Source organism: Catharus ustulatus, chromosome 4 (genome assembly GCF_009819885.2).
Source record: "Catharus ustulatus isolate bCatUst1 chromosome 4, bCatUst1.pri.v2, whole genome shotgun sequence".
NCBI classification, from domain to species: Eukaryota; Metazoa; Chordata; class Aves; order Passeriformes; family Turdidae; genus Catharus; species Catharus ustulatus.
In genome coordinates, this window is record NC_046224.1 from 10077723 (window position 1) to 10105385 (window position 27663).

At 35.7% G+C, this 27663-nt stretch overlaps 1 protein-coding gene across 5 annotated transcripts in view; it reads left to right on the top strand.

The window, feature by feature from the left end:
• The window catches only part of PCLO (piccolo presynaptic cytomatrix protein), a 324658-nt gene extending 297277 nt beyond the window's left edge, over window positions 1-27381 (top strand). For all 5 annotated transcript variants that reach the window (XM_033057798.1, XM_033057799.1, XM_033057802.1 and 2 more), the window contains 3 exons: window positions 17016-17150; window positions 17753-17898; window positions 22352-27381. In XM_033057798.1, the coding sequence (XP_032913689.1) occupies window positions 17016-17150; window positions 17753-17898; window positions 22352-22492 (422 nt within the window). In that variant the 3' untranslated portion in view covers window positions 22493-27381. The remainder of the gene's footprint in view (window positions 1-17015; window positions 17151-17752; window positions 17899-22351) is intronic.
• The last annotated feature ends 282 nt before the right edge of the window (window positions 27382-27663 follow it).

A 27663-nucleotide genomic window follows, 5' to 3' on the forward strand; every position in this document is an offset into this window, starting at 1 on the left:
GGGCAGTTGGTTTTTTTAACAAGGCAAAAGGAATTTTGCCATGATTGATGATCAATGTAGGAATAAAATAGGTGTCTCTTCTCTTCTTTCCACCTTTCAAATCTCGCTGGAAAAGCAAAAGACCAAAAGAATCCAGCACTGTAGAGATGATAGAGAGCCTTTAGAATTCTTCCATAGATTAATTTATTGATACAAAACTCATTAGAAAGAAGCAGGGACATTCCTGATTCACTGAAGCTTGGTTTCTGTAGATCTACTAGATCTACAGTTACTAATTGTCTCCTAATTGGTTTTGTCCCTCAGGGGAGTTGATTTTTTTTTTTTTTTTTTTTTTTTTTGCTAAAAGAATTTCATCCACAAAAGATGTTAGCAGACTGCAGTTTCCCTTGTTGAGCTGTGACAAGCCTGGCAAGAAGCTCTGGGTGCCTAAAGACACCAGATGTGCTCCTGTCTGAATCCTGTACCCCTGTAGAGAGAGTGGGTCTATCCCTGTTCACTTCACTGTAGCTCACCAAGAATCATAGCAGAGTTAAAATCTGTCATAATCTCGAGGGGAAAATCACAACAGAAAAAACAAGTAGATCATATCAAAACACAACATGTAGAATAAATAATTTCCTCTTTTTTTTAGAGAGCATCCCTAATATTTACCATCACTGAAAGTTCAATCTATATCAGATTTGAAATAAATAAATACATTAATATAATATAATATAATATAATATAATATAATATAATATAATATAATATAATATATATTATATTATATTATATTATATTATATTATATTATATTATATTATATTATATTATATTATATTTTATATTATATTATATTATATTATTATAATATAATTTATAATATGTCTTAGAAGAGACATGGAAATAATATCAACAGTTCAGGAAAGTTCACTCTCTAAAACTGCAGTGATTTCTTTGGGGCTCAAAACCCACCAGTATTTAGGCTTTTAATTCACTGTTGGTAATGGAAGGAATAAAGGATCCTTCACCAGCTGGGAAGGTGGAAGATAACAAACTCTGGGAGCTTCTAGAATAAGGGAACTTGTCCGAGGACATAAAATAATTCTAATATTCCACACCTTAGACCTGTTTGGTAGCACAGACTTTGAAATTTTGGGGAGTGGGCAGCCCACGAGGAAATCTGGCCTATGTCTATCGAAACAAGAGTGACCAAAAACATTAATTTAATTTAGATTTTTCTAGGGAGGAGTAACAAGGGATTGAAGTATCCTTGAGCTCTCAGGTGTCCTCTGGCTGTTACAGTCCTTCTTTTGGTTTTAGCCTAGCAGTTGGACCAAAGAGACAGAAGCCAACCTGCTCACTTCTAAGAACTGCCAAGCTTAGATAAACTCCACATTCAGCTGAGTCCAGCACACTCATTCCCAGCATTATAAAACTTTGGGATTCACAACCAACCTTCAACTTATACAGAGCACACTGAGACATACATGATCAGACAGAAAAATGTATCCAATGCATCTGAGTTCTCCAGCTCCCTCCAGCAAAAAAGAGCCGTGAAGAACTCAGCTTGCATTCATGCTAGGCACTACTGACTTCTACATCTCCTGCAGCAAAACTCTGGAATGAACTGGACTTGCTTTCATGCAGCAGTGCTAACTTGTTGATAGCACCACAGCTATATTTAAAGCTCTTTTCCTGAGGCAGCTTTTTTTTATTGTTGACAGTAAAATGGATGTGCTATGAAAAGAGATTTTTGTTTTCAAACAGTCGGGAAATAATGCAAGGACCACAAAACAGATTCAATATTCTCTAGACTTCTTTGAAATGAGGAAAACTAAAATTATGCAATTGATGCCCAAAGTGCTTTTAAAAATACTGAAAGTCCTAGCATTGAAGACAATGTCTTTTTCCCATAAAGCAATAGATTTTTTTTTTCATGTTCTCGTGGCAAAATGTGCAGTGTCCACTCTGTTCTGCTCAAAATAGAGATTAAAACACTCTTCAAATCAGATTTTTTTCCAATAAGGTCACTTGTACAATGAAAAAAACAAATTTTCTTTAAACAATATGAATTTAGAAAATGTCATTTTCATCATTACTACTTGCATACTGGGCTGTAAAATTAGTTATGCAGGGAGCAGGTCAAAGGAAATGATTCTTCCCTTCCACTGGGTGTTTGTTAGTATGAAGATGAAGCCAGGCTTCAGCTCAGCTGTCAGAAATAGGAAATAGATAACTCTCACAAGCTGAAGTAAGGGAAATTCCAACTGAATAAAGGGAAAATAAGAAGCAAGCTAAACCAAGTAACACAACAAAAACACACAAAATAAAGTTTTGGTTCAAAACTCTACGCAAAAAGCTCTGTTCAGCCTCGTGTAATTTGGAAGTTAACACTGTGAGGTTGGACTGGAGTGCTCCAGCAGTCCTTTGCTCTGTGAATCATTCTATCAGTTTACATTTGCTTCACAAAGCACACTTTAAACCAGAGGTATTGTTGCAAAATGCCATTGTTCCTTTCCCTGACCTTTATCTTGCCCTTCATGGTTGACATAAGGTGGGTGCTGATTCTGGTTAGGTGACTAACCAAAACCAGTGCTCTGGGGTGGGCCAGGGAGGGGGTGAGCTCACAGTGAGTAGGAGCATTTCTGCCAACGAGCTCACTGGGCAGCTGCACAAACACTGCATCACAGGGCTGATTCAGTACAGCTACAGGAGATAAAGTCAGGGACACTGTGTGGGCAGCAATAGCAGGAGCATGGAGAGAGCTCCTTCAGCACCAGAGCCTGTTTATGACTCTTTTGAGAATCGGTGATTATTTACAGGTAACAACATTTTCAGCTAGACTGGTGCTGAGGATGGTATAATTTTCTTTAAGGGAACATCTCATCAGGAAGAGTTTAAAGCAGCAATCTACTTCAACTGTTTATTAAAAACTCCATAGTATTTTTCACAACCACTGAGCTGGTTGAATTCCTCCCAGGTAATTAGGTTCTATTGCTTGATGTTCCCTGCTGCAGCTGCCTACAATTAATGTATTCTTTTCTTTCTGTAATGGCCACAAGACCTGGAATATCTGATCACAGGTTTTTTAAATAAGGGATTATTAAAAAAAAAACCAAACAAACAAACCCAAGCCAGGTTGTTTATTTTGCACATTTTTTTTTTTTCTGAGAGGAAGGATGATGGTTTTATGGTAAATCACCGAGGAAAACTCAGCAATTTTTTTTGTCAGTGCCAGTTGCAACCAGTTTTGTCTTTTGACAGCTGAGTAGTTAATTCTGCCTTTACCAGTGCCTGTTTTCAAAGCATAACAAACAGCTTTCACAATCAGAAAGCACACTGCTCAGCGGGGTAGCAGACTTGCCTTATGTTTCTTGAAGCATTCTTGATAAAAAATACTCCTTTGCTAAGAGCTTATATGTCACATGGAAAAAGGAAGTAAATTTAGCATGAAGCTTGAAAGCTTCTTATTTATGTATAGTTAGAAAAGTAATGAATATTACAAATGTACATTTAGTTGCAATTACTCTCTTTAACTGTAGTTGCCCCATCTTTATGATTAGAAGAACTACTTATAATTAGTTATATTTTTGTGCAAATAATGATTGTGAACATATAATACACACCACTATCCTTGCTAAATTTTAGGGGTTTGCTAGCTACTACTGTTATTATTAAGGGATAAACCCAAAAAATTTTCAAAGAAGAAATAGTGTAAGCTACTGAAAGTATTTTTCAAAAGAGGTCTGAGATAGAAATTTTCATTTTTTTAGTGGAAATTGTGACTCTTAGCTTACAGCATGATGGACACCTCAGGCTAAACTCTATTTAACATGGAAGGTTGTTTATGTTGTTCTCCTGAGTTGTATTGTACAGATTTTATTTCAAAATTGGAAGTTGAGTGCCTTGCACAGAATAATTAGGTGTCTTGTAAGCCATTTCAGTAGCAAATTGTCAGTCTCCCACATCAGTATGATGTCCTTGGTCAGAATCATGGACTTACAAGTCTGCATTCTTTCCTGCAGCCAAGCTATGTTGGGAAGGAGGAATGAAAATATGCAGAGAAGTTAAATTGGTGCTCACCTGAATTATGATGTATACATACACTCAAATTTCAGATGTGAAGATAGTAAAATGTATAGATTTGACTGGTAAATAAAGCTTCCCTTTCTTTGGAAGAGCTACCAATAGAGAGACTTATGACTTCAACACTGAGTGGAACATGAATATAACAGCACTCAGAGACTTGCAGTTCAGCAGTGGATCCACAAAGTTTTGCTCATGAAACCTCATACAAGGGGACACTTGTGGTATGTGTGGTCAGGAGAGGGTAAAATTGGGCTGAAATAGCTTCAAATACAAAACATGATCTTCAGCTTCTTTGGCCATGAAATCCATGTAATCCTGATAATCACAACACAGAAATAATTAGCACTATCACTAATCAATAACTCCATTTAAATTCATATGAGTCTGAATATGTCAAATTTTTCAAATCAGATGGACAATTTGATCCTGCTCTCAGGAAAGAAAACACAGGTCAATTTTACATGATGAATTCAGATATCATACTTTAAATTTGAGAAAGTTGGCTCATAGATTTTAGGAAAACACTTCCTTCCAGGCAGTGGATCATATTCTGAACTGATCTTGAGTGACATTATTAATGTTCCTGAGCTTACGTATATATCTAACTTAATATTTACATTTTTAAATATTTCTGCCTTAATGCTTATGTACTCAGTGACTTATTACTTTTGTTGGGAACTCAATAAAAAGCTGTTCAAATCACTGAATAATGTCAAATGCTAATGAAAACTACTGAATCGTTCTTTGAATCCTTTTTTTCTCAGTCCTCAATCATTTATTATTTTACACGTCCTTCTATTATTTAAAATTATTTCTGAGATTTCATACAACCATAAATATTTTTTTATGACCTAGAATTAAGAGACTTCTACTCTGCGAGAAAATATACTTCACAGACTGTTTTTCCTGATAGATGCAGAAAAAATTCATTGGACATAAGGTTGCTCATGAATAACACTGAAATTGCAACCTGACACTGGTTCTTTGTGATGAGGAAGGAGGAGTTTGATGTGGTGCTTCACAGTTCCTTTCAAGGTTCTCTCTATCGGTGCTGAGTGTCTCAGCTGGCGTGGTCTCTGACCATGGCCAGGCACCAGCTTGGCAAATCATTCTTCATGAGCATTACCCTAAGGGGCAGTGTATTTTCTTGGGTTTGAGCCAATTCCAAGCAGATATTCAGTAGTTATATTGTGTCTCTTTAGGGTTTTAAAAAGGCAGTGATGTAGAGTTTTTAAATATTCTTTACTTCATCAGGACTCCTTCTATGATGACTACTCTTGTCAGGGAAAGATATCTTTCTTCAGTTCATCTAAACCTGAACTAGAGGTTTAATAAATCTGTATGTCAGATTTTTATTCAGTCTTCTGTCTTACAGTAGGAAATTCCTTCTGAATAAGTTCAAAATACAGGAAAATATTTGTTCTTGTTTCCTAAATCTGTCTTCATTTTTGGTTTGAAACACTCCCCCGACCCTGCGCCCCCCGGTTTACTTTCTGTTCTAAATTGGTTGAAATTGTTAAGAAAGCCTGTGAAGTTCCTTCAGGTATTGGAATGATATTCATGGATGATAATCATAAAAGCAATGCTATACTTTATTATAAATTTATAATGAATATACAACAGTAATAGCTTGGTTTGTTTCCCATATCCCAGGTGTTTCACATTTCAAAACTCACCAGATTAGTTTTAAATAACATTATGCTAAGAATCTATGCTGCACTTTGTTTTTGTGAGGTCTTGCAAAACCCTAGTTTCAATTTCCATACACACAGCTTTAATTTTTAAATGCAAATTATGGGAAAGATTTCAACAGTCATCTTCAAAAGAGCAGTATTAAATCTCAGAGATACTTGAAAAAATCATGAGGGTTGGCCTCAGGGCATTAAAGTCTGTGAAGCATTAACTCTCAAAACAACTTTTTAAGTTGCCAGAAAGTAAATCTACAGGAGATGTCAGAGCATTAGCTCACTATGAGATACTCCTTTGTATTCATAATTGAAAAAAATCAGCTGATTCTAAAAGTTCTATTGTATGCATACTGCCCAGAGCAGAACAGGATTTTCAATTAATTACAAAATAGTTGGGTTTCTTTTTATCTACAGATAGATGGTATATGCTTCAGTGACTTCAGAAAATGTAGGGAGATTTTCAAAACCAGACAGATATAAACACCAACATAGGTTTTCTTATTCACCTTTCCTGGTGCACATAATTTTGAGAAAACTTTCATCCGAAAAGTTTTCCAGTTGCAGTTGGAATTGATATAAAATCCAGGTAAGGCCAAGAAATCATAGCCTCAAACCCCTTATATGGGACTCCCTCTAATTCCAAAATGAGATTACCTCTTTTTTGTGTGGTTCCAGGGAGAGGTCCCAACATCTGAGAGGAATCAGGCCCTGGCTTTTTTTTTCTCTAAAAAGTCTTGAAAAATATTTAGGTAGTCATATTGAAAACTTTCAGTCTTTCACTATAAATCATTTCCCATTGTATCTCTGCTACCAATTTATCATATTCTCCCACGAGTGAATATTAGGCCTTTCTGTTTTACTAAAATCCATAATTCTCAGCTCACCTTTCTTTGTGAGAGGACTTCTACTCTCTCTCCCATTTTCAATGGAAGTTCAGAAACTCAGAAATATTTGTGGCATTTTCACCCCTACATAAGATTGTGACCTCTTCTGAAATATAATTTTGTCCACCTGGAACAGGGACTTAAAATTTTGACCTTTGCCATTGTTTTTTGTGTTATATATAATTCCAGTTAACTGGTTTCTTACCAGATCATGTACACTCTAAATAGGAACACATTTTCCCTTTCTCTTTTTCTTTCCATCATTTCAGTCTCCATCACAAATCTCTGAGTGGATTTGTGTAAATGCTGTACTGTCCCTGTACTTCTTCTTATGGTCTGGGTTTTTATATAATATTTTTTATTCAAACATATCTCTGTGGAGTTTAGCCATACACATCTGTTCAACAGTGCAGTGAAATACCAACTTTAGGATATGTCTGTTACAGCAGCTTGAGGGAATCAGCATTGCATGAAATAAAGAAAAATGGCACTGCTGAGTGCTGAATGAGAGGGAAAATGTAAAGCAAGCATTCCAATGAAAAGCAGGTACATTAGTCTACAAAGATTTCTGGTGGAAGGTCAAAAACTTAAAAACAAAACCAAAACCAAAAACAAACCAAAACTAAAAACAAACAAGAAAAAAAAGGGCATTTAATAGAAGACTCCAGGCTGAAACCAAAAGGTAAATTGATATTTCTCCACTGGCAACTTTAGAAACTATATCCACATTACTGTAAGATGCTTTCAGACTTCAGTCCTCCACGGACTATAGAACTCTGAATTCTTCATAATGCTATGAAATACTCTGAAGAATATTTCTGTTCATCCATCCTGAGCAAAATTTGGATTAACATGTTTTTTTTAGTTTTGACTGAGCTGATTCTATATTTATCCCGATTAATGGAAAGAATCATATTCCACTGCTCTGTTGGACAGATTATGCAGGTAGTAGAATCCCAGTAGTGGTTACAAGCATTCATTCTTATGCTAAAATTTCCTAGGTTCTCTACAGCCAGCCCCAAAATACTCTGATGGTCCTGGAAGACAGATTTGGTTTTCTTTTGTACATTAGTCACAAAGAGCTTTGTTAGAATTATCGCAGCTCTTACTGTCACACAGAACAGGCAACGTCTCATACTCTCACACTTAGTAGTCCTCTTAGCAAAAATAATTTCAGTAATCATTCTTATTTAATGACAGAGAAAGAGAATTTCAACAGTGGGCTGCTACCACTGCACCAGGTAACCTAAGTACACAAAAGGAAATCTATTAATATAAGAGCATACCTGTCTTCCACATGAACAGTCAGTGCAGAAGCTTTTGCTCTGGTACCCAAGCTGTGCAGCACACACGGCTGTGCTCTCCAGTGTGTAGCTCCAGGGAGGTATGAGCAAGACTTTAAGCATATTTCACTGAAAGTGCCTCAGAGCTGCAGTATAAATCTGAGGGGGAATCTGGAAATCATGATGTGAGGAGTGAATAGGCACGTTCTTACCAAAAATTTTCCAGCTATCATGATAGTGTGCCTACTAGGTTTACAGCACAAAAGAGTGCTAACATATTGTGTTAGCTTGGCTATGTGTATGGATGTGTTTGTGTATACAAATGCCATCTTCCACCTCCTTCTCAAAGAAAGCCTTATAGAGTTACATATGCCACCATGTGTTAAGTAATTTTTTTGTGGGCTATAAATGACTTGGCCAAGCTGTGAAATGAAACAGCTTGTTCCACTGCACTAACAGTGCAGGCTCAGTGCTTATTGTCTGTGCAATAAATGTTCGATGAGTCACTCTCCAAACGAAGCCACATCATATGTGGTTCTTACACCAAGTCCTTTTCACTGTGTACACATCCTTGTGATAGCACAGCTTTATGAAAGAGAAAATATCAAAATATACTATTATTTGCACTTTTAAGTCAGAAAAAAGTATTTTTTCCAGTGTGATTATCACTTTTAAAACTTCAGTCTGCCTAATATAACTAAGCCTGTATTAGATGTTTAGGTAACATCTACTCCTGAAGTTAGAATTTTGCCTTTGAACTGGTTTTCTATTTACTTTTCTAATGAAATAAAGTCTCTAATGCATCTAATTTTATTAATCTATCTTTGAAAAATTGCTTTTTTGCACTAGACTATATGTCCAAAACACTACAAGGAATGAAAAATCACTACTTAAACAACCCTTTGCCAAAGCAAATAGGTGTTCCTGTTATGCAACATGTTCTTGGGTTTACACTCAAATGCAGTATGACTGTTTTTGCTTCTGCCTGACCCACCAGTTCAGCAGACATTATATAAATAAATTTTGTTTTCATGTCATTCTGCCCACTTTTGAGTGGTCAGAAGGTTTCCTAACAGAAAACTACTTCTTGCCAACCTGCAAGCACTTTGGTTTCATTACTTTCAGTTTTTGCTGGTTTTTTGAGGAAATGCATTGTTCTTACAACATTTTACAGGCATTCCATGTATTTTAATTCAGGTTGGTGAATGTTTGTTTACATCCCAAGAACAAAAATTCTGTTCAAATTATTTGTCTCTCTTTGGATTCCCAAAACTATATACAATAAATGCAAAACTTACTTGGTAATCTAGTTTTTCCTCTCCTGATATTATGCTACATAAGACTTCTGAATTATATTTATAATTATTTGATCTTTATTATATCTTTAAGGATATTTTTCATTATCTCTTGCTACCATCCATGTGAATAATTTTTCTCCCCTTAAAGTCCTTATTTTATTTCCATTATGCTTTCATCATATTGTAACATAAGACAAATGAACTTTAATCCATTTCCTAGGATTTCCAATGTTTCAAGCTAGAATGTCTAATTTCTCAAAATCAAGTGAACAAAATGAATAAATAAATCTGTTGTGATATTTACATCTCTGTAAGTATATTCAGAGTGGGAAGGTGTAAAAAAAAAAGTTTCATTATTTTGGCACAAAAAGTGAAGGCTGTCTCAGAAGGGATTTTGTCTTTTCAGACTATGTTGTTGAACTCTCAAAATCTTGCATATCAAAACTAGAAAAAGATGAAAAATGTCTTTAAAATGAGAAATGGAAAGTAGCTTAAAATCTGACATTTTTAAAATGAGAACCTCAGCAAATCTAGTAAAATCCTCTCAGTTTTTCTATAGGTGAGACCCATTTTGTGTTCTCACACTGACATGGAAAAAAACTGCAGACTCAGTCGTCCTACTTTAACAAAATATTTATGCTGTGTTTCACAAAGATTATTGTAGCATTGTGCAAATACTTTACTGAAATGTGGGTATGTCAAATCCAGACTTTTAGAGGCATTTTGCAAATTTTTACTCCCTTTAGCAACATACTTTCTTCTTGGTAAAACTGCAGTAAAATAAGCTTCAGTAGCCATAGTTCAGGTTGCTCTGTATGTACAACATTAGTTTTCTTCTCCCTGTATGAACTCTTTTTTTTTGTACAAAAAGCCAGGGCAAAGTGTGTCTTTCATCATCAAAATTTCAGATGTGCTGGGGTAAGCCATCTTTTATGCAGCTGAATCTGCAGCGTCTGATATGTCTCATTATGTAAGATGCTAAAATTGTGAGGACTATGAATAGACATTTGGACTTGGACAGTGATTTATAATGAGGATGAAAAGAAACAAAGGTTGTTAAAGAGTTTTTCCTTCTGAGATTGCATAGTTTCCCCTTTCAGATCCAGGCTACACCTGTATTTGAAGTCCAAGTAAAACCACAAGAATAATTTCAACCATCATTTTAGCTTTCTCTCAAGTTTTAGTTTTCTCGAAAGTAATGGAAAATTTAAATTTTGATACTTTTAGCCTAGTCTCATTGGCTAAAAATCTGTTTTCTAAATGAAAGCCATTAACTCATTAACTCACCTCTCAACTATCACCTTAAAAAAATGTAGACACCTCCAAAGGCATTTATCCATCCAAAACCCAAAAGCTTAAAAAGGTAGTATCCCTACTGTCTACAAAATTCAGGGAGTTTGCATTAGACATAAACACTTCCTTATGATTAACTCTGTTATTAGTTTGCAATTCTAAGCCAGAGATAAATTTTGGGAAAATCTGGTATTTGAAGGAATTACAGAGAGGAAGATGTTGATAGAATTATCAGTAGAACGCAAAAAGCAGAAGATATAAATAAGAGATAATCTAGTGGAATGTACTATGAATTAGTTGTGTAAATATCTTTACTTCCCTCACTTCATTTTCTTTCTCTAGCTACTATCAGTCAAATGCACACAGGTTCTGTGATCATCTTCATTGTTGAAATCAACCTGTGGAGTTGATCTTTGATCACCTAAATTTGATATTTACAAGTCTCATTATTTTCCCTCCATTTATTTTGAATATCTCTATGGTACAGGGACAAGTCTGGCTAGATTACTGGAAAGAAAATCTTACTGGAGAATCCTTTGATCCCCTATACACTTCTGATATTAGTGAAACTTTTTCCTCAGATTCACCTCCTCCAACATTACTCCTTCATTATACTCTTCCTACTACCTCCCTTTTCCTACAACATTTTAGAAAGTCACACAACAGAAATAAAGCTGGTTGAAAGTGGAATGGTACAAGCAGACGTCTGTTTTTCATATTTGAGCATAATGTAAAGTATCAGTGTTATATTCCCACACATCACATTACTTCAGATCAGGTGGTTTTACATATGGTATCAACGTATAGTCAGAATTGAGTTTTCAAAACATTTTCTTTTCTTTTTTGTTTTGTTTTGCATTTTTCTATTAAAAAGACTAATAAAACCTATGAAAGGGAAGCACACACAGAATGACCAATAAATGAAACAGATCTTATATTTTTTCTGGGAAATATTCCACATCTCAACAGGTAAAATACTTTGTTTTCAAAACGTATTTTGTACAACAGTTTGTTGGGTTTTTTTTTTCTTAAAATAAGGACTTGGAGCATACAGGTTAATTTTCTGCACAAGTATATTTAAATTTCTCTCGGCACTGAGCCTGCTAGGTCTAAGAATCATAACATAAAGCTGTGGGTGTGTTCATATGCCTGAGCCCCAAAGTCAGCCAGCCTCAGTGCCCACAAAATTGTACATTGTGTTTGCTGCAAGCAAAGCTCCTGAGTTCTGCTCCTCTGCCTCAAATACAAATTGCATGTGCATCACATCCAAGGGCACTGGGAGATATTAATGAAAGACCTCTGCTCATCTCATAATCTATAGCCTGTCCTCAGCAGTCCACAGTGCAAGGTGAGGATAGGGAAGGAATAAAGAGAGGAGATCCTTGGGTTCCTGTCTGCATCCCTGTTCCCAGAGGTAGCCGTGTGTCAGGAGTGGAGCTGAGTTTGCAGTCTCAGAGAATGGCTGCCTGCACACAGTGTCCCTGCCTCTGTCAGGTGAGGGACAGAATAAATCATAGTGACACCGAACCCTTCTCTTATAACACCACGTAGCCTTTATACAGGCACATTAGAGAGGACTCTGAACACAGTTAGGGATCATTAGCAGCTGGGGTTCCTCTACACAGAGATGAAAACAACCTTTCCCTGAGATTCAGTTTGTCCTATGAGATGCTGATTGTGTTGTGAAGAGCAAACTGAGTATCCAGTTGCGAGAGGAGCAACACATTTTCAGAATACATTCAACCTCATATTTATTGAGACAGACCCATGGTACTAATCCAAACATATATTTAAAGCACTGTGAGACAGAGGGAAGTAGTAGTTAAAACTGTATTAGATATCTGAGTTTTCTTACTGCAGAAAAAAAATGAGTATAAAACCTACAAGAGAAAACTGTGGCAATTTTCATAGAGAAATAAATATGTGTGCAAAAGGTAAATGACAAAAAGAAGAAAATAAAAAAAAAAATCATAAGCACAGAAAATGTTGGAGCCTGTAAACATTGGGAAGCATTGTTTATTAAGGCTATTCATCATTATTTTGCAGCAGCTTTGCCAGTGTCTCATGCCCCAGCAAAAGGATGAAAGGCGTGAATGTGAACAGCTGGTACTGCAAGTAACTTGTGTGATGGTTAAAAAATATAAAAAAGAGAGAGAGAAAGATTTGCTTAAAAAAAGAGTGGAAGGTTTTGGCTGGTATTTTAACTTCTTGATATATGTACATTTAAAATTATACTGAATACTTTTGCTTTACCTTCAGTTGGAGTTGTTTAGCTCTAACAATGAAAAATATATACCATGTTTGTATATATATATATATATATTTATACATAGCCTACTATTTGCAGTAATACTGAATTATTTATTGCAATCAGATCATGTTACCTTGTTTTTCTGAAGTACAGCTGTCTGCTGGAGGATGAACTTCTGGTTCTTAAAATAGTGTTAAAGGAATCCAGCAGAAAGATATTTCTTGGTACAACATCACTGTGTTAGACAGAAAATTATGTCTGTGCAAGCTTCATGGGTTACTGTGGACACATTCTTGACAGTGGCAAGGTCCTCATCAGCCTTCCTAAGGCTTTGTGTTTTCTCCTGGAACCACACTCCAAAGTCCTGTCTATGTTTACATGATCAAAGTCTCTTTCTTCACAGAAAACACAATCCCAGTTACTGAATCCAAACAACTCTAAGAGGGGTTATTAACTTCATCTCTGAGAGTTAGAACTAAGATCACAGAAAGCTACTAAGGAACATAGGCATTGTGAACCCATGTTTTTGTGCTGTCTTTAATCATGTTCTGTATTATAAAAGTGTTATTTTGTCCTTTTTGAATTGAAGTTATGAAGACTCAGATTGGAATCTTGGATGACTTAGATTACATGACATGTTAATGTATCTTATAACTGTCTAAATATTACAAACATATCCTAACACAGCTGAATACAAGATTTTGTTTATTTAAGATATACAGCTTCATAGGATTATTTTATTTCTTTCATAATATTTTCCCCCTTGTATTTTATGTTTAATGCTACTGCTCTAGCATCCCCCAGTCATTCTTCTGGAATAGGAGAGCCCATACCAATTTATACACAATTATGAAACAAAATGTCAGTTTATGTATTTTCCTGATTCCGTTTTCTGGCCATCTGGCATCCATTCAGGAAATTACTCAACTATTATGTTTATCAAGTAGCAGCATTTAGGCATCTTATATTTAAATTTCCAAGTTTAACCTACTCATACATTATCCATCTATGTGAAAATACATAGTCAGTGTCAGAAAGAAATTCAACTTATTCTAAGATAAAAATGCAAATTATCTCAGAACTTTACATTTACACAATTGAGCTGAATAAAATTCCTGCCATTCTGCAGTAAATTCACTTGCTTGCTTAATGCATTGCTGAATTTGCCTTGATAACACAGAATGATGGAAGGCAACTACTTACTTCTGTCTTGGGTAATTCTGTTTGAAGCAGGCATTTGATTAAAAAGGAATGGGAGCACAATCCATACTTATCAATCTCTGGAATTGACAACAACAGCGCAGATGACACATCCTGTGATTTACAACAGCAGTCAATTAAAACTAATAGCAAAACTAATTAACCTTTCACAATGCAGAGTGTGGCAGTTCTACTAGAACAACAGCTTTGGCGTTGCCATCGCCACGGCAAATTTAAACTCCTTGAGTTCTCAAATGCCTTGCAGCAATTTAGTTAATAACTACCTCCTTTTAATTGTCAATTAATTAATAATAAATATAGTCCCCTAAAAAGAGGTGTACAGTCATTAAAAAAAAATAAACAAAAAACAGCAACACAGATTTTTTAATCATATGTATAGATATTTAAGAATTGGTTGCCTGTTGGCATGTTGCAAAAGCAAACACAGTGATTCTGTGCATGACTGTGGTCATCTTGTGGTATATCAGTAAGTGTGTATTTGATATATATGAAACAGGTGAAATACCACACTAATTCAGTTTAAATATCTCTTACCATTTTCAATTTTTACTCTAGCATATGATTGTAGAGCATCTCTTTTTCACTCCTTGTTTCCTAAGCTAAATTAGACAGTAATTTTTTTTAGGGCTTTACTATACGGTTCCTTACCACTGTGAAAATCCTGGTTTGCACCTCTTTCATCTGAAAATAATTTTTATTGAGGAAAATGTTACTACTGAAGTTAAAAATTGATTTTCACTTCCTTGGGAAACCATATTAGAACTTCCCTAATAAGATATGCAACATCACTTTTTCAGAGTTGTATTGTAGCACTTATCATCAACCAATGTACCAAAGTACTGCAATCTGTTCAATTCTCACATCACTTATGATTGATGTTTTCTAAAACTCTATAAGAAGGCAAAAGGTTTTTATTGGGTGCTGTATATTTTGATTTATTCCTACCAATGCAACTCTTGGGGTTATCCAATCCCATGACACCCTGAGGAAGTTTATTTCTGCCACACTGAACACATTTATGTCCAGCTCAGCCCACTGTGAACTCTTGCCAGCTCTTAGAAGGTTCACTATTAACCATTTCCTTTATCACTATATCTCTAATTTTCATTTAAGGAATCAACTCTACAAAACAAGGCACTTCTGCTCTATTTTTGCCCACTCAACAAAGGAAAGATGTAATGAACATATATGAGAAAGGCAGAAAAGCTAAGCAACAGAAAGAACAGGAATCCCTTCTGAGTCTACAAAACTCTGGTGGGTTTGGAAGTGGTGATTTATTTTAGTGCAGTGTTTCATAAGGCTGGTGTTAAGGCTACTTCACTCATGCTGTGGGAGAAATGAAAATTAGTATGGAAGCACAAGAAAACTCACATCCTTCATGTGTTTGCAGCTCTCTACCATTGTTTTCCCCATGATGCTTAAATAGTGAAGCAGGATTTCTTGTCTTAAAGAGTATCTGGTGATGGAAAATTTCCAGATGCTGAGAAATAATGTTGGAATATTCAAATACAATTTGCTGGAAGCATATATGCTTTTATCTGGCTCACATTATCACAAATGGCAGGCAAACCACTTCATCTCAAGTTTAATGCACACATAAATGAAAAAGGAGGCACTAAAGCATTCAAGATGAGGCTCTCACAACCAATGCAAATAGAGCTTCAATGCAAATTAGAGCTTTGTTATTACATTTTTCTCATGATCCCTCAAACTATTTTAAGTAGAAAAACATAGAATTGACATCTGTGAACAGAAGCTGTCATTTTTTAGAGGGTGTTATTCTAATTTGATTATACATTTATGATACAAGAAGTAATCTTTACATGCCACTTGGCAACTTAAATCTCTTTAATTGAGAACCTTCTCCAGATGTATCATAATTGTTTACTTTCTGCAAGTTGCTTTGCACCTTAGAACATCTTGGCACAAGCTTCTATAATTTCCAGTAAAATGTTAAATCCTGCTGGCACCAGAAACTGCATAATAAAGAATCCCAGCAGGTTTATGGTTTCATTTATTTTGAACTGTCTAAAGACAAGAGAAAGGTGAAATGATATTTTCAGTAGCAGGACAACAGATATAGAAGCACAACCCTCACAATGACATGATATTAGTACAGAGGAAATTGAGCTGAGGATGCTCTGCTCCCACCACCCTACACATTTAGAAGATACAGCCCTGCTCCACTCTGCCTGGCTTGTGGGAGGACAGGCAGAGAAAAGGCAAAATAGCTTTGTCTGCATTTTCTTCTGTGCCTTCTCTTCATCTATGAACTGACTTAGAGAGAAATCCATAAAATGTAGACATAATGGGCCTGTATTTCTCCCCACATAAGCAGAGAAATTACCTTTACTTTAAAAGGTCAGTCTAAGCACTTCCCTTTAAACTGTGTGAATGATATTGCTCCACGTACGTAGGAAGGTGAAATGAAATGCTGACTTCACTAGTCTTACTTCATTGCCTTTGAATATCTGACTTTTAACGCTCTATTGAAAGTTCTCTTTCTTCTGCTTACTTTTTTTTTTTCTTTTTTAAACAAGATAACTTCAGAGCTTTGTAGTAAATGTTTTAAATGTTTCTGAAAAGGTGATTTGCAGTGACCGTTATGTGACTTGTAATGATTCCTAGAGAAATTTCTGTTCTTGGGAAAAAAGCTTCACTGAGGCAAATACATTCTGAAGCATATAATCTAGTTATACGAGTGTATGGCATGTACCTACCATTTGCTCATCCAAGCTTTGCATTATCCTTACAGTCCTGACTTAAAACTATAAGCTATAAGTACAACTATAAAAACTATAAAGAAAAAAACCTCGAAACTAAAATTAAACTAAGCAAGCAAAAAAACCAAAAAACACCAAAAAACCACAAAATCAAACAAACAAACAAAAAAACCCAAAAAACCAAACCAATACCAAAACATCAACAAAAATACCCCAAACCATAAAAGTTTACTTCTCTCCAAGTTAGAAAGATACATTCAGTTTCCTTTTACATTAATGAGGGTTGCTTTTTCTGCTTTTCCAGGTAAAACACAAGTTATGGGTGAAATCAAGATTGCATTAAAGAAGGAAATGAAGACAGATGGAGAACAACTGATAGTAGAAATCCTTCAGTGCAGAAATATCACATACAAATTTAAATCTCCAGATCATCTTCCAGGTATCACTCAGAAAACAGCTTCATGATACTTTGAAAACATTAAGTAGGTTGTATCTTAAGTCATTTAACATCATCGCTAAAGAGGAGAAGTAAATTGCTTCTTAGCCAGGATGGCATATTCTACAGGATTCTTTTTAAAGTGCTTCTTTTGTCCAATGGCAAATTTAATGAATGAAAAACATTTTGTAGAAGCAAACTAACTGTCAGAAGTTAATCCTCTTTTTAGTTTACTTTTTTTTTTTAATCAATTTAATCAATTTTTAATTTTAGTAAAAATATAAATCCCAAGGTTATCAAAGAACAATTATAACCAGTAGAGGATTATATTTTTGTGAAAAAGTTTTTTAAAAACAAAAATCTCATGTTAATAATTATATTTTCATACATCAATAAAGATATCAAGGTATTTTTTTTCCTTTAATGCCAGTATTATAAAAACAAAGTAATTCCTTTGGATTTAGTGGGGTGGGTCCATTTCTACACCATGTGAATGACTTTGGAAAATATAATTTTTTCACAAAAATTCCCCTCTGTTCAAATTGCTAGCAACAATGATTATTTAAAAGTTTCTGTATTTAACTCATTGAATTATTCTTCCCCAGACCTGTATGTGAAGCTGTATGTTGTCAATATCTCTACCCAAAAGAGAGTAATTAAGAAGAAAACCAGGGTATGCAGGCATGACCGAGAGCCTTCATTCAATGAAACATTTAGATTTAGCTTGAGTCCTGCTGGGCATTCTCTTCAGGTAATTCTGCATTTTATTAATCCTAATTTTGGATGTTGTCTGTGCAGTCCTGTGGGCATTTGAGCTCAATCTTCTACCCCAGTTGTTTGCTGAAAAGAGAAAACTACAAAGAAAGTAACACAGTTATATAATAATGGAAATATCAGGCTAGAGGAGATATTAAAAGATGGATTACTCCATCACACCACACTGAGGAAGGGTATTTATAGATCAGGCCTGAAAATTTTAGGCTTGATCTGTTCTGAAAATCCCCCAGAGAATGGAGTTATACATGCCTTCCAAGAATAATTTTCTATGTATTTAGAAAGTTTAGTGCAATATCAAAATTAAATATGTCATATTTTTAAATTAAGCTTATCCTTAAGTATCCTCACGAAGTAGAGGAAAACTGATTTGCCTTCTTTTTAATTTTAAAAAATATAGGGTTTATGTTCAAAAGCTGTTATCTTTCTTCTCTACTTATCCAGGCTAAGTCAACTAAATTTCTTTTATATGTCCTTTTTGCCTAAATGCCTAATCATTTTATCATTCTCTCCATTCCTCCAACTTCTTTAAAAGTTGTGGTACCTAGAATTTGACACAATAGTCATAATCTCAGATGCTGAGAATTACTGAATATGCCAAGCCAGATATCTTCTGGTATGTTTGTACTGGACAGTTTGTCCATTGTACATTTGTCAGTCAGTGACACATCAAATGATGCATGGAACTGGTTCAGGAATAGTCTCTCTCCTGTGTTTTAGTTGCTTAGACAGATTTGGTCATATGGCCAGACTTGGTGTTTTTCCAGACAGGTTGGATTCAATTTGTCTACCTTCATTTATTTTCACATTAGGAGATAACAAGTATAAGCCAGTCTATATTCAGGCTTCCTCCACTCAGTGGAGACGGACAAGCAATTCAAGGGGTATCTGCATGCCAGCCTTAAAAACCATTGTTGGGCAGTTCAGCGTCCAGTGAAGGAACCTTTAAACCTGTCAGACCAACTTGAATTTGGTAGCTACGTTGTGGTGAAAAAAGTTGGTCTGCATTATCTAAGTGCCTACAATATGCTTGTTGCTTGTGTCATTAACATTGCAGTCAAAATGGATGTTACTTACAAAACAAGACCCCTAAAACAGATACTGCTTTTCCTGTATTAAGGTGTCCTAACACCTTATTGTATTTAAGAATTGACATTTTCTGGGAAAAGCCAAAATGATCAATAAAGTCTTGCCAAAGTTTAAGAGCTCTTATAAAAAAAATTGCTTCCAGAGGTGGTTTGAAAAGTGAACCATACAGGGTAGACCAGTAAAGAAGAATTCACAGAGTCCTATAGAAAAATAATCCATTTAAGGAGGGAGATAGCAAGTGACATATCCATAACAACATTAGCCTGAGACTTGACAATATCTCCTCTGGAACTCTGTGATATAAAGGCAAGAGGAGACTGAGAGGAAACCTTGTTGTGTTCTTTAGCATGTTCCTGGGGGGAAACAGAAGGGCAGACACTGATCTGTTCACTGTTGTCACCAATGACAGGACCCAATGGAACAGCCTGAAGCAGAGCCAGGGAGGTTTAGGTTGCACATCAGGAGAAAGGTTTTTACCCAGAGCATGGTTGGGCACTGGAACAGGTTCCCCAGGGAAGTAGTCTTGGCACCAAGCCTGACAGTTCAAAAAACATTTGGACAATACTCTAAGGCACATGGTGTGATTCTTGGAGTACCCTGCACAGCTCCAGGAATTTGAGTCAATGATCCTGACTGATGTCTTTAACTCTGCGTATTCTACAATTCTATGATTGTATGATATATGCTGACGCTGCACACAGAGCCAAGAAAGAGAATGAAGGTCATAAAAGTATCCTGTAAAAGTAACAAGGAACAAGTTTAAAGCAAAGAAAAAGCGTTTCTGTTTCATGAAAATTGGAGTTTGAGCTGTAAAATGTATCGTCTTTATGTATTGTGAGTGCTAAATATTTTCCCAGAAGAAGTAACTGGACAAAATAACAGGAGAAATTTACAGATTAGAGACATCAAATTCTGTTAAATACAAATTTACTGCCTGTGAGTCAGGAAGTCAGTGATCCACAGACCTGAGAAGATATTTTCAGAGTGAAACTACTTAATTGCTTTGTTCTTATATTCTGCTTCATACACTGCCCTCTGCACTTTTGGAAACAAAATATTTATCTGGAGACAGCTTTAATCTGATTCAGTGCATCTGTATTTTGTGTGCTTCAAGCTCAACAGTCGATTTGTTCCTGTGGCAAAGCATGAACCTGGAAGATTTGAATGCTGAATTTGAGTGATGAACATTTAGGGCCAAAGAGATGGACAAAGAGATTTAGGGGAGAGGGAAATGAAGCAAACTCAGAATTTATAAAACAAAAATTGAACTGCAAGATAATGAGAGAAAATAATATCAGAGAGAGGGAGTCAGATGAGATCAAACATGATAATAATAAAAGGTACAAAGTAAAGAGTTATGAGAACTAACCAGAGGCAGAAATTAAGATAAGGGGTTGCAGTCTAAAACTCAGCAGCAAGAGTTGTGAATATAAAAATGGGACCATGGGCTGTTGATAAAAAAAAAAAAAAAAAACCAAATTAAGAAAAGCTTGAATTTTTTGGCACAAAAATTTTTATTGGGAATAAATAAGAAACAAAACCCCTGGGGCTTAGAAGCTAAGACTGGCTGATCCAGGGTAACAAGACTGGAATTTAAGGCCTGGAAGAAAGATGAAGCAAGGATGAGAGACATACAAGCTAAAGAAGATAGATAGATCCTAGGGTTCCATCTGGAAGGAGAAGGGAGAATGACAGAACTAATGGAAAATTGGATACATTTTTTTCTGTCCCAAAACTGTTGATTATTTTAGAATGAAAGCATGTTGTGGAAAATATTGTGACAGTTTTCAGACAGGCACTTTCCTCAGCCCCTGGCAGTTTTTCTCTCACTTCTCTGATTTCCCTGTTCCTTGGCAACTCACCTGGGACCCTTCTGGAAAGCACTTAGCTTCTGGCTCCTGGCTCACTGCAATTAGAAATACATAATGTCCTATGTGAGGCTAATCAGAAAACCCCAGAAGAACAAATTTCACCAGTGTTCTGGTTTGGCTCTCCAGCTTCTGGACAGTCAATTCTTCAGCAAACATTGAAACTAGGGCCATAAAAAGCCATCAGCAGCGGAGGCAAGCTACTTATTTTCCTCAAGGACATGTTTTCTGATGAAAGGAGTTTCCTATTAGTTCAGTGCTTAAGAGTTTTCCCTTCTCAAACCTGTTGACTAGAAGCCATCAGGTATCTAAGCTGTCCAGGATGGCAATTGATACCAAAACTGGACAAGGAAGTAGGAAGCCTATTCAGGAGAACATTTGCAAGTTTCTTCCCTTTTGAACTTTACTTTAAATTTTCTTTGTAACATAAAGTTTGCATTTTTTATGTTGCTTTCCAAATCAGAATGGAAACTTTTTTGAAAATGATGCATTGCATGATTACAGGAAATTCTAGTTCTTCTACAGATCTGTTACATTTCTACTGCCATGTGGTTTCAGCAGTGTAGAAAACCCTTGTGTTCTGTCATTTTTCTCCAACATAGATCTTTGAAACCAAACAACAAAATGCCCTTTTTTCTCTCCTGCTGGTTCACGTAGAGAGTGACAGCCTCCTCCCATTATCAGTTACTTCTCTTGCTTCTTGCTTGTTGAGGTAACTGTGAATATTACAAACCTGCTGTTAGTCCTATCATGGCAATGCAAATCTTCATTATTTCTTTCTCTTTTTAAAAAAAAAAAAAAAACAAACCCCAGAAAACAAAAAAAAAAAAAACCAAAACCAAAAAAAAGCCTCACCCTACATTGTGCTTGTTTATTCGGTTACTTAAAAATTAAGAAACGCTAATTTTTTTCAGAATGTGTAACTATAACTCATGGCATGAATTATACATATTATCGACTGCATTTTCTTAGAAACATGTATGGATCCACATGTCTTAACAAGTCCTTCAGAAAAGTGTACTGTTTGCATAGCACAAGCCTCTTCAGCTGGATAATATGTGGTTGGATCACATCTCAGAGACCCTTGTACACCCAGTGTGCATCAGAATTCCAGACACTTAACAAGACCTGCTGCTTCACTTGCACAAAGATTTATCTTGTTGCATAAACTTAACCTTATGCTCATCTTTGGTAACCAGCAGGTGAATAAATTGCATTAACATTCAAGATTGTCATCTTCTAATTGATACGTCTCATGACAAGGAAATAGAAGCAGGAGAAGAGGCAATTTTCACAGGGCTTTCTGTAGAGGGAAAGGTGATTCTATACAAAAAAATTGATGATCAATGTTTCTTTTTCTCTGTGAAGCATATTTGAGCTCAACATTCCTGAATCTTTCATGTTTTGTTATTTCTATCTGACTGTGCACATTGATGATAATGATGATGATTATTATCATTGCTATTTTCACAGATTCTGCTTGTCTCCAATGGAGGGAAGTTTATGAAAAAGACACTGATTGGGGAAGCTTATATCTGGCTTGACAAAGTGGATCTAAGGAAAAGAATAGTAAACTGGCACAAACTGTTGGTCAGCTCCACACAAACACACTGAGCAGAGCTGTCTGCTTAGGGCACAAAACATGCAGAGTCTGCTCTAAACAGCATCACTTCAAGAATATAGTTTGATATCATTGTGTTTAGCTAGTCTTTCAGAAAACAAAGTAGAAAGGAGCAGTCTCTGGGCTACAAAGCACACTTAAATGAGGGCTAGTACACTTATTTTTGCTGCAAAACACAGCAAAAGGAGAAGAAAATCTGGGCCCAGAAGTTAAAGTGAGGCTGTTTGAAACGAAGACTGATGCGAGGGCTCCATGTTGTTGGACTCTGTGAAGAGAGTAACTGTGAAGGAAAGGATGGAGGCTGGAGGCAGGTGCTAACGCAGAGCTCGGCTGCAGAGGGAGGTGGTGTGATGGCAGCGCAGTCTGGATCCTGTGCAACCAGAAGGAGATCATTTTATGCAAAAGCACCTAGGGTGACTGACTTTCCAAATCTCACTTATTGAAAGTGCAAAACTTGCTCCTCTGCACCTTAGGATCTCTGATAATTTGCTTTAGTGAGATTATGCCACTTGACACAAACTGCAAGGCGTTTGCAAGAGTGGTAATGTTATTTTACATTACTTTTTTCCTTCTTTCTTTTTCCTTCAAAAACTATGCTGTGGAGAATCAGATCTGATTGTTTCATTTGTTTTTGTGTGTTAACCATGGATATAAACCACTCTCCTAGAATGTGATGAATAAAATTATATAAACAGTCTATAACTTGGGATGTGGTTTTAAAGAGAAAGAGCAGGTTTTACGCCGCATTACTTCAGAAAGATAAAATGCTGTTTCAATGTCAGTGACACTGTATTTCACCCCACCCTTTGAGTCAGAAGGCCTAAATCAGTTTGAGATTGAAGAGACTTAAGCACTGGGACTAATGCAGTTATTTCAACTAGTCCTCACGTTTTTCAGCAACCAGTCTTGTTCTGAAACTGTAGAGTGACAATGAATTCTAGGCTATTTTGTGGGCACCTTGGAGCAGCAGCCTCACCAGGCCAAGAGTGACCCTCTTGATGCAGGGCTCTGTATCAACACTAGTGACACACTTGGAATCCAAGGGGAACGGACAGCAGTGCAGTTCCTGACTGGATGCTGCTGCATTAGAATGAAGAATTTCCTCTTGCTATCTCAGGTGAATGTCTGAGTATAATCCACTCAACAGCATGGCTTCTCAGTTAGGAAAGAAGTAAGTAAGAAGGTAATTGTAACTTTTAAGTCTGTGTCAGCACCTCCAAGCATAAAGTCCCTCTTTCAGGGGTTTGAAGCCAAGCAGTTAGCCCACTTGGGAAGAAACTGCTGCCTGGCATGGCTTAGGCTGGTTGCTGTATTTTCTCTTGTACCATGTTTGAAGAAAGGAGAGCTTTTTCTCCCATTCCTAAAAGTACAACATGTTCATCAAAACCCAAGAATCAATGGTACTAACTCCCGTGTTACTCAAAAGTTATTTAATATTTCACAGCTTCAAAAAAAAAGTAGTTTCCCTGGAAACATGATCTCATTACCTTTGCATACTTAAAAGAAGAAAATTACCAAATTTCTGCATGTCAGACATTTATTTTTCTGACCCAGAAAAGACTTTCCAATTTTCATTATATTATTTGATGTACATTATATTTTCTGAATATATGCAGTATACTTCCACAGGTTGTGCAGGACAAGCTGAAAATATTCTTCTGGAAAATATTATAAGCTTAAAAAAAAAAAGGGGGAGGGAAATAAAGCTTAGGTTATTAAGCAACTGGATTGACTGTGAAAAAGCTACACCATTTCATCTGATGACACTTCCCACGTACAGTTTTTGGTTTATGTTTATCAACTTAAAATATCAGCATGGAACAGGAATATGAGAAGAAACATAGAAATTATCTTAATGCTACACATACAAAGGAAATTCCTGTTGTTCATAAAGTGCTGGTAGCCTGCTTATCTTTCAAGCAGAGCAATCTTACCAAAATCTTATTAGCTATCCTAAAAACACAACATCACTGACAGTGGAAGTAGGATGTGTGCTTTAATGTTGAATTTTATGCTTTCACCAGTATATGTATACCCTACCTCTCATATATTTTAAGAACAGTCCTCTGGAGTTATTGTAAAAATTCTATGTTTTGATGTTGTATATGTTTTTATAAGAAAATACTTCAAAGAAAAAAATCCCCCACTGAAACATAAAATCCTTTGTGGATACATTTGACATACGTGTTGCTCTCTTGGTGGGTTATCTTGCATTCCTGATGACTATACTGTGTTTGTACTTTGAAAAAAGACCTGCAAAAAAAATTCTGTGTGAAGTGCAAGCCATGAGGTGTGCAATTTTGTGCAAACTGCTGGTGATTTTGTTCTTGCTAAGATTTGCTCCAAAGGCAGCAAGTCTCACTGGTAGTTGCTATGGAGATTTCTGAGAGGAAGGAGCAGTCTCTGGCTGCCTTACTGGCAGCCTGTAATCATCATCTGTAATTGAGAAAGTGGACAGGAATGCTTTGCTCTCGCACACACACAAATGTGGCCGAGATTTTATTGAATACTTTTGTTGAGCAGTAGGGAACAGCTGCCTTTGAGGCTACTCAGCTGTCGGCAACTGGTTTAATTCAAGCATCTTTGGTTCTCTGAACAACACACAAAATGTTTGTGCATGTTGAAATGGCAGTTTTGGAGTCCTGTCATGAAACACAAAGAGCAGAGTTTGTGAGGAACGTGGCACTGCCTTGGCAAGCTGCAGCAAGGATGGGGCTCCTTCAGTGTCACACACTCCGCTTTCCAAGGCAGCATCACCCAGAGGTCAGAGAATGCCACCAAAGTGTGCCAAGTTCCTTTTTTTGACCAAATTTCTAGGTTGTACTGAAATCACTCTATGCAACACAGATTCATGTTTGAATGCATAGTTTCTTTTTTTGTTGTTTGTTTGTTTTACGAATGAAGTCAGGAAAAACTCTCGTGACTTTTTTTTTAAAAAATAATCAAACAAGTACTATTAGTTTTTTTTACTGTTTTTGTATATCTCTCGGTATTTTTTTTTCCTCTTCTCTCATTAATTTTTGTTTCTTTTATCTTGCCAAATGTGCTTAGATGTGGCAACAACTTTTATCATTTCTGAGTGATTGATTATTAATGAGTTCACACATTTCTATGATTGCTTTGAAGATACATGTTACAGGGAGGCAATAGCAGAGGCATTTTAACTCTTTAAATTCATAAATCTGCTGACACAACAAATATTGAAGCTGCTTCTTAGTTCAAGCCTTGTAGAGTGGAAACAAGCTGAAAAATGAGCAAAAGCACAGTGTGTGTGTTTACAAATGACAGGGATTTATAACATTATCATTGTTATTAGTATGCATAAAGTGAGCAGCAAACAGCAACTTTTTTTTTTTCCAGTTTAAAACCAGACATGAGAGTTTCTATGATGAATGTTAAGCTAGTTTTTTATCATTACACTTTAAAGGGATAGTATCCAGGGGCAATGAGTACTGCTTCTTTATTATTACCCACAGTTTTACATTACATAGATCCTGTATGGAAGAAACAAAAACCAATTCAAGTCAGTAAGAACCAATCTGCTGTCTTGAACTGGCTTTAAATCAAGACCTAGGAAATATTTCAGTTCTTTTTCTGGATGCTGGATGTTTGCATGGCTATATTGTGGGATATGGTAGCTGGTAACCAGCTGATATTGATTCATATATAGAGAATGATGATGAAGAAAGAGAATACATCTATTATATTGTAAGCTAGTGTGAGCCCAATAGAGATTATTTAATTAGGATTTAGTTTCATGAAGATATCATAAAGATGTTAATAGTATTTTTTTAAATTATCATTTGAATCATAACTGACACTATTTTTAACTAGTTTATTTTCATTGCTACGATGTTGAATGTCCCAGATTCATTATTTGAGTATATATCTAGATATGTACATACCTATGTGAATAGCAAAGAAAATTTGTGTGAGTGTAACTTATAAAGGTAATTAAACAGAGAGGAAATTTAGCATAAGTATCCACCTACATTATATTTTAACACTAGTCCTACATGCCCTGTGAATTTTCAGTACACCTGGCATGTAGGATGAATTGCTCTTTATAAATACATATTGCCTTTAGAAGGAAAATAGGAAGAATAGGTGAAACCGGATACTCTCTCTTTAAACCATAAGAAACATTTTAATGTTTTCTATATGTTCTGCTTTATTATTTTGAAAAAATTAATAATCAAATATATTGATGAGCTCAAAAGTTATAATATATATAGATATCCATAATTAAAACTAGATGATTTGATGAGATTCGTTTTCTTAATTTACTACCCTGTAAATAAATATACATTTTTGTAAAACAAACTGAGTTTAAATTATTAACCCCATTTGACATCCAAGCATGTGAGTGTGTCCTTATTTGATTGTATCTTATAGATGTTCAGTGATGTGCTCAGGTGCTCAACAATGGCTGACTAACGTGTGTGCTGTCATGCTACAGACAACGTGTACAGCAGACACAATGTTTAAAAAAATCCAAAAACAACAAAAAACCCTGCAAAAACCACAAAAAAAGAAGAATAGTCCTTGGGCAAATGTAATGTTTCCACAGTGAATGTTGCATGCATAGGTGGTGGTTTGTTGTTATTCATTTCATTTTGAATTTCTTTTAATTTTAGTTTTGCTTCCAGAATCATCAGGAAAAATGAAAACAAAACAGACTTGTTCTAAAAGTTGTAAAAACTGAAACAAAAGCAGTATGAGATTGTATAAAAATGCTTGTAAATCTGTCCCAGTTTTCACTTAATGTATAAATCCATGCCATGGTTTTGTGATTGTATACAGGATGTATCTTGAGAACTTATGCAAATTGTGCTCTATAAAGGCTGTTATCCCAGTCTGACAAATAAATATTTAAAATATCTGGTTTGGTTCTTTTTCCTAATTAACATGATAGCTTATTTTGCTGGTTAATATTTCCCACACATACATACTGCCTGTACTCTTCTGTCCTATTTCTGCATTAGCAGACCTCCCAGGTCTCATTTCCCACTTCATTTTGAAATAAAGAATTCCTTCCAAACAAGTCAGAACCAGAATCACATTCAGCTTGTTGATATCTTCATACAGTTTCATATCTGGCATCCTATACAGGCAACAAATATATGTGTATACATCAGCACAGTTTAGGATTATCCAGGAGTTT